Raw genomic sequence first — 14,489 nt, forward strand, 5'->3', positions numbered from 1 at the left:
ATCCATCCCAGATGGATGGGAGTCCCAGATGGCACCTGTTTACCTATTTATCCCCTTTCAGATGATCGCAAGTGCGACGAGGAGACGGAGTTCACGTGCGTGGAGAACAAGTCGTGGCAGCGGGCACAGTGCATACCCAAGAAGTGGATCTGCGATGGTGACCCCGACTGCGTGGACGGAGCCGATGAGAACACCACCCTGCACAACTGTGCCACCCAGCAGCCCTGCGGCGAGGACATGTTCACCTGCGGAAACGGCAGGTGCATCAACAAGGTACGTTTCCCGCCCACCCACTTATTGCCCCTTATTTTCTAAGCCCTCTCTGCGTATGTTGCAGGGCTGGCTCTGTGATCACGACAACGACTGCGGTGACGGCACCGACGAGGGCAAGTTCTGCAACTCAAAGTACAAGACCTGCTCGCCCCAGGAGTTCACCTGCCAGAACTTCAAGTGCATCCGGAACCAGTACCGGTGCGATGGCGAGGACGACTGCGGCGATCATTCGGACGAGGTGAACTGCAAAAAGGACAACGTCACCTGTCCGCAGGGTCAGTTCGCCTGCACCAACGGACAGTGCATCGACTACAGCCTAGTGTGCAACAAGTACCCGGACTGCTCGGACGAGTCCGACGAGCCCGCCCACTGCAACGTGGACGAGTGCGCCAAGGTGGAGATCAATCAGTGCGGACACAAGTGTGTGGACACCCTCACCAGCTACTACTGCGACTGCAACGAAGGCTACAAGTGAGTGCCAACAAAGGGGTGACCGAGGGCTGCTAAAGTCCTAAAGTTAGCGAATAAGTATAGCGAACGATGCTCTTCTAAGCTCGATTGCACTCCCGTTTTGTGTGTTCTCCGAGGGGTATGTGCAGGGCTACAATCTTGCGGCAGAAAGTACTACAACGGTAGTTGCACTTTTCTCGATTCCGAACACATAGCATCTGAGTCATGTGTGACTTTGGGCGCATGACAATATGGGCATTGTTTGTCCATAGCATTAATCAGCACTTTCGGATGAGCGGAATATTCAATATTTGGTTCCAACTGGCATGCAAGTTTCTTGCTTTACTAACACATTCACAAATTATTGTAAAATTGCAGAATTAGTAGTAGAAACCTTAATCACCCTCTCCCCATTCCCCCCTCTCAATCCATCAACAGACTCTTGGCCGACGGCAAGGCGTGCGCGGATGTGGACGAGTGCCTGGAGCAGCCGGGTGCCTGCTCGCAGCACTGCTCGAATACGCCGGGCAGCTTCTACTGCAAGTGCGACGAGACCTACTACGAGCGGCAGAACGACGAGCACACGTGCAAGCGGAAGGACAACATACCGCCGTGGCTGATCTTCACCAACAAGTACTACGTGCGCAACATGTCCGTGGACGGCCACCAGTACAACCTGATGCACCAGGACCTGATGAACGTGGTGGCCCTGGACTTCGACATCCGCGAGGAGTACATGTACTTCTGCGACGTGACGGCCAAGACCATATTCCGGGCCAAGTACACGAGCCCCGAGGACGAGACGCCGCCGGAGCGCGAGGCCGTCATCCGGCACGACTCGCACGGCCTCGAGGGCATCGCCATCGACTGGGTGGGCCGCAAGCTGTACTGGCTGGACCGCCACTCGAAGAACCTAGACGTGTCCGAGCTGGACGGCACCAAGCGGAAGACCCTGCGCAGCGGCGTTGTCGATCCCCGAGCCATTGTCGTGCACCCGGGCATCGGGTACCTGTACTTCACCTCCTGGCATCTACAGGCCTACATCGCCAAGATGGGCATGGACGGATCGAACTTCACGCGCATCCTCAACTGGAACGACGGCATCGCATGGCCCAATGCCCTGTCCATCGACTACTTCACGGACCGCATCTACTGGGCGGACGCCCATCTCGACTACATCGCGTACGCCGATCTGGAGGGGCGACACCGACACACGGTGCTCTCGGGCAACCGGGTGCCACACGTGTTCGCGCTGAGCCTGTTCGACGACTTCATTTACTGGAGCGACTGGAACCTGAAGGCCATTGTGCGGGCCAACAAGTTCCACGGAGCCAACTACACCGTCCTGAGGAACACCACCCACCGACCCTACGACATACATATCAACCACCCGCTCCGGCAGCTGCCGTACACGAACCCCTGCGGCACCAACAACGGCGGATGCTCGCACCTCTGCCTGATCGCCCCGCCGCCCGAGTCCACGTACCTCAACATCGAGGGATACATCGAGGAGGGGGCCCCCATCTACAAGTGCGCCTGCCCCAACCAGTTCTACCTGGCACGCGACTCGAAGACCTGCATCGCCAACTGCACGGCGGGCCAGCACCTGTGCGGCGGCCGGGACGAGAAGTGCATTCCGTGGTTCTGGAAGTGCGACGGCGAGAAGGACTGCAAGGACGGCAGCGACGAGCCGGCGACCTGTGCCCCCAGGCACTGCCGCGCCGGCACCTTCCAGTGCAAGAACACCAACTGCACGCCCTCGGCCACGATCTGCGACGGCGTCGACGACTGCGGCGATCGCAGCGACGAGCAGAACTGCGAGCTGCCCTGCCCCCTGTCCGACTTCAAGTGCAAGTCCAGCGGTCGCTGCATCCTCGACAGCTGGCGCTGTGACGGCGATGCCGACTGCAAGGACGGCAGCGATGAGGACCCAGCCGTATGCTGTAAGTTTATCTGTGGCTTAAGTGTTCTCCTGGAACCTTAAGATGATCGATTCCCACCATACTCAACCGCTTCAATCTGCATCCATCTATCCCATTCTCAGTCAAGCGAACGTGCGACCCCAAGACAGAGTTCGCGTGCAAGAACGGACGCTGCATACCGCAGCTGTGGATGTGCGACTTCGACAACGACTGCGGCGACGACTCCGACGAGCCCGCGTACATGTGCCGGCAGAGGAACTGCACCACCGGCTGGCAGCGCTGTCCGGGACAGTCCAACTACCGCTGTATTCCCAAGTGGCTGTTCTGCGATGGCAAGGACGACTGTCGCGACAACAGCGACGAGCTGCCCGAGAACTGTCCCAAGTGCTCGGCGGAGACCGATTTCAAGTGTGGCAACAACCGATGCATACCCAAGTGAGTACCAGTGCACTCCCAGTGGTGCAACGGGGGCTACAGAGAGTCTCAACGATATTTAATTTAATGAGAAAATCAGAAAAATCTTTCCAAACCGAAAGATCCAATCAGCTGTGCTGTGCCTCGAAAGCTCAGCTTTGTTTGTTTGATCAGCTGTTTTTATCAGCTGATATCTGCCATCAATATTATGTTACCGCTGTGCCAGCTATAGACTGTACCTAATCCTTACCCATTCTCCACCTCCCTCCACAGGCAATGGATGTGCGACTTTGCGGACGACTGCGGCGACGCCACTGACGAAAACGAGGCAATCTGCAAGGGACGCTACCGGGAGTGCTCCGAGTCGGAGTTCCGCTGCGGCAACGGCAAGTGCATCTCGTCGCGTTGGCAGTGCGATCATGAGGACGACTGCGGCGACAACTCGGACGAGATGCACTGCGAGGGCTACCAGTGCAAGAACGGGACGTTCCAGTGCGCCTCGGGCCACTGCATTGCTTCCTACTTCCGCTGCGATGGGGACCGCGACTGCCGCGACATGTCCGACGAGGTGGGCTGTCCGCCGCGCTTCCCCGGCGGCCGCTACTGCCCGGAGTCCCGCTTCCAGTGCAACAACAACCTGTGCGTCTCCCTATCGGACCTGTGCGACGGCACCGACGACTGCGGCGACGGCAGCGACGAGGACCCGAACGTGTGCAGCGACTTCAACTGCGACACTCTGCGGCGCTTCCAGTGCGCCAACCATCGGTGCGTGGCCCGCTACCAGATCTGCGATGGCGTCGACAACTGCGGCGACGGCAGCGACGAGAACAACATGACCCTCTGCGCCAGCAAGCAGAAGCCCTGCGACCTCTACACGCAGTTCCAGTGCGCCAACAAGCACTGCATCGAGCGGTCGCAGGTGTGCGACTTCTCCGACGACTGCACCGACGCCAGCGACGAGCTGGGGTGCCACCACACGGCCAGCTGCTCGGAGCAGAACCGCGGCGGGTGCCAGCACCACTGCCACAACCTGACGGACGGCGGTTACATCTGCACCTGCTATCCGGGCTACATCATCTCCCACGACAACAAGAAGAGGTGCGCGGACGTCGACGAGTGCCTCACGCGGCAGCACACCTGCTCGCACCAGTGCCACAACCTGAACGGCACCTATTCGTGCAGCTGCCGCGAGGGCTTCCGCCTGGCGGACGGCGCCAGCGGCGTATGTCGGGCGGAGAAGGAGGACGTCGTGCTGGTGTTCGCCAACGGCCAGGAGATACGCGGCCTGGACCTGCAGAAGCGGGAGGAGTTCGACGTGATTGCCGCGGAGAAGCGCATCGAGGCGCTCGACTACGACGCCCAACAGCAGATCATCTTCTGGGCGGACAGCTACGACAAGACGATCAAGCGCTCCTACATGGTGAACGCCATCGATGGGCGGGCCAAGATCGGCTTCGCCCAGGACCTGAACATGAAGGGCGGCTCCAAGCCGACGGCCGTGGCCGTGGACTGGCTCGCCTCGAACCTCTACTGGACGGAGATGGACCGGACGGGATCCAAGCCGCGCGGACGCGTCATGGTGGCCAAGACAGACGGTCGCTATCGTCGCTCCATCGTGAACGCTGGCCTGGAGGTGCCCACCTCCATAGCGGTGAACCCCCAGCTGGGACGCATCTACTGGTCGGATGCGGGCTCAGCGCCCAAGATCGAGGTCTCCTGGATGGACGGCTCCAAGCGACGACCCCTCATCACTGAGCAGATTCGACATCCCGCCGGCCTGACCATCGACTACTCGCAGGACCACATCATCTACTGGGTGGACACCAAGCTGAACGCCATTGAGTCGATGCGGGCCGATGGGTCCATGCGGAAGGCCATCGTCAAGGGCGATCAGCTGCGACATCCGGTCTCACTGGACCTCTTCGAGTCGAACATGTTCTGGGTCACGCGCGACACCGGCGAGCTCCTACGCCAGGACAAGTTCGGGCGCGGCGTCCAGGTGGTGCTCCACCGCAACCTGGTGAATCCGTCCGGCCTCAAGGTCTACCACGACAGGCGCTACAACACCTCGCTCCCGAACCCCTGCGACAACTCCACCTGCTCCCACCTCTGCCTGCTGGTGCCCGGCGGCCGCCGCTGCGCCTGCCCGGACACCTCTGGCCCGCTTCCCTCCCACCGCAGCACCGCCGAGGTCATCTGCGACGCCGCCGCCGAGCATCCGCGCCCAGCGCCGCGCATCTGCCCCTGCCAGAACGGCGGCCTGTGCAAGGAGAACGACCAGGGCGAGCTCGTCTGCGAGTGCCTGGCCGAGTTCCGCGGCGAGCACTGCGAGAAGAGCACAACGGGCGCCTTCGGCCATGGCGGCGCGAACGTCACCGCCGTCGTTGTGCCCATCATGGTCATTCTGCTGGTGATGATGGCCGCCGCTGGGGCCTGGTATGTCATTCGCAAGCGTCCATTGTAAGTATCCCCCCTCTGCTCTGACTGGTCTCCAAACTTCTCACCTCGAAACTTTCTCCTCTCTCTAGTGGCAAGCTGGCGCGCATGCCAGCGATGACGTCGTCGCAGAGCGTCACCTTCCGGCACGGGTCCAACGTGGAGTTCAGCGAGAGCGGCTTCCCGGGCGCCTCGGCCCCGGGGGCTGATGTGGCGCCCATCGAGGGCTACAACCTGCAGACGGTGAACGCGAACAAGGCGCGCGACTTTGCCAATCCCATGTACGATGCCGTGCAGTCGGGCACCACCACGGATCCGGGCATGGGCAATGGATCGGGTGAGTAGACGGCTTCTCTTTTGCTTAATCTTAGCCTTAATCCTTCTCCTGGTCCTCTCTCGCAGGCATCTACGATGTCCCCGGAGAGCCGAGCAAGTCGAAGGCGATGGGCCACCCGCATGCCACGAGCGGCGGCTCCTTCACGGAGCCCGCCTCTGCCATCATTGCCCCGAGCAGCATCACACACAAGTCGTCGCCGCAGCTGCAGCTTCGCACGCGGGAGCTGGACCCCTCCGCCGACACCGGCAAGGACACACAGTTCCTTGTGGAGGAAGACAAATCCGAGTGCTGATATCAAGCCCGTCAAGCTGCTGCCGTCGTCCCGCAGCACCGGCAGCAGCGGCAGCGTCCCCGCGAGCCGGACAACAGCTATCCGCTGCACACATAACACAGACTTAGCCAGCAGGAGCAGCAGCAGCAGCACCACCAGCACCAGCTGCCCGGACAGGTACATGGACATGGACAGGGACAGGGACAGGGACGCACTAGTAGTAGACATCACAAATCCTGGCAGACCGCCACCGGCAAGCTTACCACCAAGGTCTAGCCTTGCCACATCCACATCCCCATCCACAGCCGCACACACAGACATGAGTAGGAGTAGGAGGAGCAGCTGGAGGGATTCAGAAACGAAATAGAGACATATCCATAACCACTAAGGAAATGGGGAGCCGGGCAGAGCGAAACGGAGCGGAGCGTAGAGCCCCCAAAATCGATGGAAAAGAGGTGGTTAAAACAAGAATCTGTTGCAATTATTATTATATATAAAACAAAAACAAAAACAAAACCACTATAAATATATATGTATACACCTACACACACACACACACACACACAAGCTTGGAGCATATCGCTAGATCAGAAAAAGATAAAGAGAGAGAGGGAGAGGGAGAACCAAGTGCTGATTCGTTCAGCCTCTCTCTCTCTCTCCCTCCCTTTCTCTCTCTCTAAGAGAACATTCTTAGACCAAAGGGGGAAACGCCTCCCTTCGACCGAAGAGTGTCCACACACACACAACAAACACTTTTGTAAAGCCAATTTTTGTAATTTTTTTTTGAAACAAAAACAAAAACAAAAATGTAAAAGTAAAAGTAAAAGAAAACTGTATGTATGTAAATTGTTTTTGCTACTTGAAATGTTTTTTGCGACAAAACTGAAATTTGTATAAAACGAAACTCAAATTAGGGCATAGATGATATATATATTTTTCTGAAAGCTAAATGACAATATTAACTATATATGTATGTGTATGTATGTGTAGCAGAAACAAGCAGATTGTATGTATATGTGTATACTAAATACATATGTATGTATGTGCATCTATATCTATACATCTATGTACAAGGCGACTAAATGAAAATTCTACAAAAAAAGACGCAGCAAAGCTTGAATTTCTTATATTTTTCTAAAAAAAAAAACTAAAAAAACAAAAGTTAATTTAAAAAACGCCTAAAAATATACATGCAAAAAGCCAAGCAAAAAGAAAACTAAAACAAACGAAAAAATAACAGAATATATTGTGTGTATATGTACTAAATGCATTCCCACATACATATTTACATATGTGTGCATGTATATGTATGTATGTGTATATTTATAATAATTAATTTAATTATTTATTCATGAGCAGAACCCACACCCACACCAACACAAACCCACACACTGCTAACAAGCCGAAAGGTAGCCGTCTGCTTTCGAAAAGAGAGAGAGAGAGAGAGAGAGCCTCCACTGCTTGTTGTACAGCTTGCTTACTATCAACTGCTTTCTTCACTGCAACTGGTACTGCTTGTCCAGCGTAAGCGTCCAGAGCTTGTTTTCTGATTCTGGCTATCTTTTTGGTTCAAAACCAGACATTCCACACACACACACACACACACACAAACACACCTCCTCCTCTGCAGCAAAGAAAAGCGTAGCTTTTTCTTTTCTCTCTGTCTCTGTCTGCCTCTGACTCTGTTTTATTTTTTTTTTTGTTGATTCTTCCCCTGCGAAACACAAACAATTTTCGCTCTTTCGGCTCCGTTCCGTATTGTGCGTGTGTGTGTGTTACCTGTTTTAAAAACCTGCAGCGCGTGTTTTCTTTGTACACATGTGTGTATTTTCTATATATAAACATGTATATATATATACACACATATATATATATATATATATATATATATATATATAAATATTTTATTTTTTAATTATATATCATCGATTTATGAATGTGTATTATGATTTACGATTTATTTTTTGGTCGTCGAAACGCCGTATATATTTTTTTTACTGTTCGTTCTCTGTGCAAAATCTGTGCTTCCCTTCATTTAAGCGTGTTTTTAGCATAAATTTTAGTGAAAGAAGAAGTCGAAGAAGAAGGAGGAGGAGGATCGTTGCAACTTAGCTGTATATGCCAGTCGGGCCATACACATCGCTATAAATAAATAAATCTATATCTATATATATATCTATATATATATATTGTATATATGTATATGTATACACATCTACGAATATACATATATACATATATGTATATATTTGTGAAGTTAATTGTATATTTAATGTCAAGCTATATAACGAATACGAAACCAGAAATAATAAGAGTAAAACTACTTATAACGAAATGAAAAACTATTTGTTGAAAGAATAAAACCTTTTTTTATTACAAACATTTTCGGGGATAAAACGGGAAAGAGGGGGGTAAATCAAATAAAACTAAACATTAAAGGGAAGGGAAAGAGAAAAAAGAGTACACACACATTATCATTATTCATATATGATTCTTAGGGCTTAGGCTAGGGCTACGGCTGAGGACTGTGACGATTGACAATTGCTATGGGTAATGGGCAGCCCGCGAAGCAGGGACTTACATATGTATATCTATATAAAATCTTATAGGAATACATCCATGTGTAAAGTGGACACGGACAAACGTTCGTTTCGTATTGCTTTCAGAATCGATAGAGATGTATAGGAGAGACTACTTATCAAGGGTCATACATACATGTAAATGCTTCTCGTTGCCTGTGTGATCTGTCTTAGTCTTTATAAGTCCTGTGTCTGTATATATTATTGTTTCTATAAATACAATCCGTTGATAAATGCTTTATAAAAACAATAATCTATAAAGGTTTCGTTTAAAAAACTTAAAAACGACTTATAATTCCCTATTCTCTTAAATCTCTAAAGTATCATTAGTAGTTTCTCTGTCCTTATAAATACTTATCCATATATTGATCCGATTCCCCCCCTTAAGTGTCTTAAAAGTTGACAGCGACAAAACATTTATGAAAATAGTGCAGTACATAGTACGGACATATACAAATACACATATAGATATGCACATAAGGCATAAATGTACATACATAAATATTGACAAGCACATTTATTCATACAATTTCAGGGAACATGGTAAAAAAAAAAGCGTACACAGGCATACCCTTTATGCAGCACATAAAAGACTGACAGCTAAGAACTTTTTGAGACGTTTGGGCTTATACATACGCGCCGGAGTGGAAGCTTGGAAGCCTCGATTGAAGGATGCAGGTGGCTAATAAATAATGCTATGGACCTAGGATCTAAGCGGTAGGCGGTAGAGCTTCCCCGCCCACACAAAGCATGACGCGGGCTGGCACTTACACTTATAGAATAGGAGTAGGTTTGCTTAAGTCTTGGGCTGAGGCAGATTATGAACGAACTTAACCTAACCGCGGGATGGGGCTGGGAAGGGAGGGGGGCGGTGTATCCACTAGGACTAATGGCTGCTACTGTTGCTGCTGCTCCTGCTGCTGCTGCTGCTGCTCTGGAGGCTGTGAATGTTTGGCTAGTCGCTCGTTTTCAGACGCTTCACGGGCCCGTCGCTGCCCTGCGAGTTGGAGTCCTCCGAGAAGGGCATGCTGGATACAAAGTCCGCTCCCTGGCTATCGGACACCACTGAGAAACCTGCATAGAGGGAAAGAGAGGGGGGTCGGGGTCATTACCTGAAGGCTGGTACTCGGACTCGCCCTTCGACGGTGGCTTACATGTATTGGAATCCTCCGCGGTGAGCCCGCCGTAGCTAGGCGTGATCTGTGGGGGCGTGGGTGTGCCCTTTTGCGAGTTCTCTTTGTCGCTCAGCTTCGTGCTCAGCGGCTGCAGCTTCGACTTCTTTTCGCTGGTGCAGGCGATGGGCACCCATTTGTAGATCTTCATGGTGGTGTCGCTGATGGTGACCCACTTCTTCTCCCAGTGCCGCACCTTGTCCACGGCCTGCATGACCCGCTTGATGTCATCCTTGGCCCGGCTGCGCGTCTCCGCTCGCACGCTTCGCGACATTGCTCTCTCGCTCGCTCCTGCTTTCCGCTGGCTCTAGCTATTGCTGTCTCTTTCTAGTCACCACCCGGTTCGATGCGATGGCGTCTGCTGGACCTAGTCCTGGCTGTGCTGCACCAGCATATACGGCTCAGTGTGCTCTCCTCGCAGGCGGCCGGTTCCCCGGATGTGTGAGAGTAGCAACCGGCTCAATGGAAGGCGCTGGCAGTGCTTGGTTGGGTAAATACTACCGGGAAAATATCAACTCTATAAACGCGAAAAACTTGTGTCAGTGCTGTCGGTCGTTCGACAACGAAAGTGCCTAAAAAACGCCAAGAACGCAGTTATGAGCTTCTGCAATATCCTTTAGACTTTTCTGTAAATTTCGATATCAGAATTGACAAGGGAGAGGGGGCTAAAAACAGCATTCTAATATTAGCTAATATATTACCCTAATATTTAGGGTATATAAAATTCGATTCTCATAGCTGTAACCAGTTTAGCAGCATTTTTGGAAAAAATTCTATACAAGGGAGTACTAAAAACTAGCCAATCGTGTAGGAAATTGATGTATTGATGGTTTTATGATTGATGGTTTTCTATCATTTAAAGGAAACGTTGTCAAGGGCGGTATAAAATTTAATCATTTTAGCGCAGATCAGGTGAAAGATATCGAGCTTTGTTTCAGTTCAGAGGAAAGATGGCATTGAAAATCAGTAATATTTTCCGGCATTTACCTCAAGTCGTTGAAATGTTTAAATTAAGAGGGCTCAAGTGGGCTAAGTTCCTTTCTCATCGGTATAATTTGAATATGAGACGGTATTTTGGTATATTTTTTGAGGCTCAGACGGTATATTTTATCGTTAAGTTCGCGGTCACACTGAGGCAATGTATGAAGAATGAAAAATATCGCCCATATCAATATATCGATATAGAATATAGATAGAAACTTCCATATACAGGTTTTTTGAATTTTCGATCTCTCAAATCTAACTTACGTACATTATTTATTCCAGTGGATTGAATTTAAATCCTTGTCGCGCATTCACTTTCAAACAATTTAAATTTAACTCGGTTCTTTTTGCTCTCTTCAAATCGGTTAATTCTCTCTCCTTCGCTGTCTTAGAATCGGCTATGTATCGGAATGAGTCTAGACTCATGTGCCGAGTAAACTATCAGCATGTCCCGCAACATGGGCAGCATCCTCCATACCCTAGGGATAAGGATATAATAGGATTGAGAAAATGTTTGTCAAATTATCAAAGTATCGAAATAGGGTATACAAATGCCTATGCGCGCATCATGTCTTAAAACACAAGCAACATTGCGACTGTTTTTTTTTGTTCAGCTATTTGGTTCAAGCCTTGTTTCAGAGAAGATCCAATAAAAGCAAGGATTAAAATTTATCCAATCTTGTAGAAAATTTATTCATCAATGGGATAAAATTATGTGGGCATGGCTAAATGTTCTATGTAGCTCATTATATTTGACGGAACATCAAAATTAAGCAATATGGTTTCAATGCTTGCCGGAGAACTATTAACCTATTATAAGCCAAGGGGGTAATCATTTTAGCGCAGTTCAGATGAAAGATTCGTGGGGTTTGGCAACTTAAAGGGAAGGATAGGATGGATCTATATGAATTTACAATCGTTAATATATTCCGCCATTTACCTCGTGTAGTTGAACTATTTAAATATAGGGGGCTTAAGTGGGCTAAGCTCGGTTTTCCATCATACGAGTCGCTATATTGTTTTTGAGAAACCAAAATTGAGGCAAAAACAAGCAAAGCCAAGTATATAATGTGCCAGTTAAGTAGAAAATTGATTCATTAATCGTATAAAATTATGTGGGCATGGCAAAATGTTTTATCTAGCTAGTAATATTCCACGGAATATAAAAAACGAGGAATATTGATGGAACATGAATAGTTCGTCAGTATATTTACTGTATTTTTTGAATATGAGGTGGTATATTTTTCGAGGCTCAGATGGTATATTTTGTCGATAAGTCCGCTGTCACACTAAAGTAAAAACTATGCGTATGCGGGACGGACTCTTTTTTTTTATTTATTTTTTCGTAATCGACACGCCAAAATAGTGCATAAATCGCTGGGAATGCCGTGCAAGTGTCGTCGAGTGTGTGAAAGTGGAGTTTCCGAATCAGCCGATTGAGATCGTGTCCCCGCCTTTGCCCCGCCCGGCCCCGACTGACCCACAGCCCGATACCCGCGTACCGTGCCACCGCCAATCAAAAAGAATTCTTTTTGCAGGCGACGACGCTGCTGTAAGGAAATATATCGCAAAAAATAGAAGTACGACAGAAAGAGAGAAGACAAGAAAAAAAATGCAGAAACAACGTGTGTTTGTGATAGGCAGCGGAAGCAGACCAGCGGCAGAGGAGCAGTTGAAAGACGAGGAAAAATGAAGGAAAGAACGAGCAGAGCCAACGAAAACGAGCCGCATCGCGTCTTGGTGAGGGGGGAAACCGTTTTCGGCGCTGGCTGGAAATACAACAAAATATGCATGAAAAATAGGGAAAGTCAACGTTGGCTGCGCTGCCACTGCCTCTGCCTCTGCTGCGCCCCACACAAACACACGCACACGGGATCACACAGACAGGGCAAACACGCGCTCGCTTTTGCAAGTGTATGAGAAAATTAAATGCATTTTTTTTTTTACAAATAAAAACAAAAAAAAAGAAAACAATAAATCTGTAGGGTAAAATACAACAGGAAATCGTAAATGAGAATGAAAACTGTGACTCTTGTTGCTTTTGCTTTTCCTTTTGGGCTGATCTTAAATTGGCTAACACGCATGCACACAGGAACATGCATGGGCTACAGTTGGATCATGCGACGCTCTCCACAGTATATATGCAGGTGTGTGCGTGTCCGTCTGTGCACTAGCTTGATAAGAGCGCCCCGCTAACTTTTTTGGCCAGTTAAGAGCTAGATTGACAGCTTTGTCAGCAGCAGAAGCAGAAGAAGTTTTGCCCAACAATATTTCTGTGTGTGCCCAACTCTCGCTCGCTCCCTCTCTTTCTGTATCTTTCTGTGTTGGTTTTTGTGTTAATAATGAAATTCTAATTTCTGGAACTTCCCCTTCCCTCCCTCCCCCACAACCAGCAGCAACTTCTCCAAGAACTTTTCGCTGAAAGAGTGCAAATTGAGAGCAGAATATTCCCCCCGCGTCCGCGTACGCGAGTGTATGTGTGTGTGTGCACCCCTCTTCTCGCCAGCGCCAACGTCGATCCCATTTCACGCGTCGCCGCTCCGTCTCGCCGTCTCGCACTCTTCACGCGTGTGTGTGTTGTTTGTGTGTGTGCGTGTGTCGCCATCTCCCTCTGATGCACCACTAGCCCGAACGGCAGCAGCAGCAGCAGCAGCCGCAGCCAAGGGGCCGAGGCAGAAACCAAGCCAACTGTATCCGTCATCAAACAACAGCAACACACAGAAAACGCATTTCATTGCCAACTACTGACGAAACGGTCAACGACATTGCAACATAGAAGCTACAACAACAACAACAACAACAACAACAGCAGCAGCAGCAGCTACTACAAAAAAAATAAACCGCTATACAGAGAGAGACTGCAGCGAGCCGCCACATAGGAAAACGCAAAGAAAAATGCCCAAATGCGATGTGAAAACGCGTTACATTCCTGCGACTTTCGCCTGGATTGTGCTGCTCCTGACCACATTTCTGTTCTTCTTCTATCCGTGAGTAATTTTTCTGGCGATTCCTCTGCACTTATGTACATATACTTACTATAATTACCGCCTCCCCCTATCCCATAGTATAAGAAGAGAAATTTCGACCTGATCAGCGTTAACGGGGAATGCTTTGGCTCCGTGGGGAGCAGCTTTGCTTTGCCAGAATGAAAGAGCCGCCCGAAAGGCCGATAACTCAAGATATAAGACCAGAAAGCAGGTTCAAGCAGTCGTCCAGTCAAGCAGTCAAGCAGTCAAGCAGTGTGCAAACAATAAAAATGCTCTTATCAAAATTAATTTTTCGATGGAACTGGAACTAGTTCGCGACGAGTCTATAAATATTTAATGGTTCCAGGCTTTACGGTAGGTGGTAGGTACTACCCTTTGCTCTATCCTACTCTTGCGCTCTCTATTCTGCTCCCATTTTCGTGGATTAGGGCGAGGGGGCGCCTGGGCCTCAGCCTGGGCAATGCATTATGTGGGCGAGCATCAAGAACAGTCCTCCCCCTCCCCGGTGCATGTCTTAGTCATCTCTCCAACCGCTTTGGGAGGTTTTTCTTTTGTTTTTTTCTGCCAGTTCCTGGACAGAAGATGGGGTGCTCCCAATTAGACCAAAATAGCAATTAAGCTGTTGTCTTGTCTCTTTCCCACCCAGCACTCGCCACTCTCCGGC

The 14,489-nt window shown here is 49.9% G+C and overlaps 3 protein-coding genes across 3 annotated transcripts in view; 2 read left to right on the forward strand and 1 right to left on the reverse strand.

Annotated features, from left to right (window-relative positions):
• The window catches only part of LOC6597687 (low-density lipoprotein receptor-related protein 2), a 123,946-nt gene extending 117,803 nt beyond the window's left edge, over positions 1-6,143 (forward strand). The window contains exons 8-14 of the mRNA XM_026990632.1: positions 62-273; positions 338-744; positions 1,162-2,666; positions 2,768-3,080; positions 3,333-5,519; positions 5,588-5,832; positions 5,898-6,143. Coding sequence (XP_026846433.1) covers positions 62-273; positions 338-744; positions 1,162-2,666; positions 2,768-3,080; positions 3,333-5,519; positions 5,588-5,832; positions 5,898-6,124 — 5,096 coding nt within the window. The 3' untranslated portion in view covers positions 6,125-6,143. The remainder of the gene's footprint in view (positions 1-61; positions 274-337; positions 745-1,161; positions 2,667-2,767; positions 3,081-3,332; positions 5,520-5,587; positions 5,833-5,897) is intronic.
• Positions 6,144-9,184: 3,041 nt separating this feature from the next.
• Positions 9,185-10,400, reverse strand: LOC6597914 (B-cell CLL/lymphoma 7 protein family member A). Its single transcript, XM_002022818.2, has 2 exons — positions 9,837-10,400; positions 9,185-9,756 (listed from the first exon to the last, which is right to left on the reverse strand). Exons 1-2 carry the CDS (start codon positions 10,126-10,128, stop codon positions 9,638-9,640), a joined length of 411 nt encoding a protein of 136 aa, XP_002022854.1. The 5' UTR covers positions 10,129-10,400; the 3' UTR covers positions 9,185-9,637.
• Positions 10,401-12,173: 1,773 nt separating this feature from the next.
• Positions 12,174-14,489, forward strand: part of LOC6597688 (polyglutamine-repeat protein pqn-41) — a 38,438-nt gene continuing 36,122 nt past the window's right edge. Inside the window, exons 1-2 of the mRNA XM_026990567.1 lie at positions 12,174-12,390; positions 13,235-13,825. Of these exons, the coding sequence (XP_026846368.1) occupies positions 13,734-13,825 (92 nt within the window). The 5' untranslated portion in view covers positions 12,174-12,390; positions 13,235-13,733. The remainder of the gene's footprint in view (positions 12,391-13,234; positions 13,826-14,489) is intronic.

The sequence above is a fragment of the Drosophila persimilis genome, unplaced genomic scaffold (genome assembly GCF_003286085.1).
Source record: "Drosophila persimilis strain 14011-0111.01,24,50 unplaced genomic scaffold, DperRS2 tig00000606-arrow-arrow-pilon, whole genome shotgun sequence".
Classification (NCBI taxonomy): Eukaryota; Metazoa; Arthropoda; class Insecta; order Diptera; family Drosophilidae; genus Drosophila; species Drosophila persimilis.

Coding starts and splice junctions, on each gene's coding strand:
- LOC6597914 (XM_002022818.2), bottom strand. CDS start 10,128: ATGTCGCGAAGCGTGCGAGCGGAGACGCGCAGCCGGGCCAAGGATGAC. Junction 9,757..9,836: donor CGCGGAGGATTCCAATACAT/GTAAGCCACCGT, acceptor CCCTCTATGCAG/GTTTCTCAGTGGTGTCCGAT.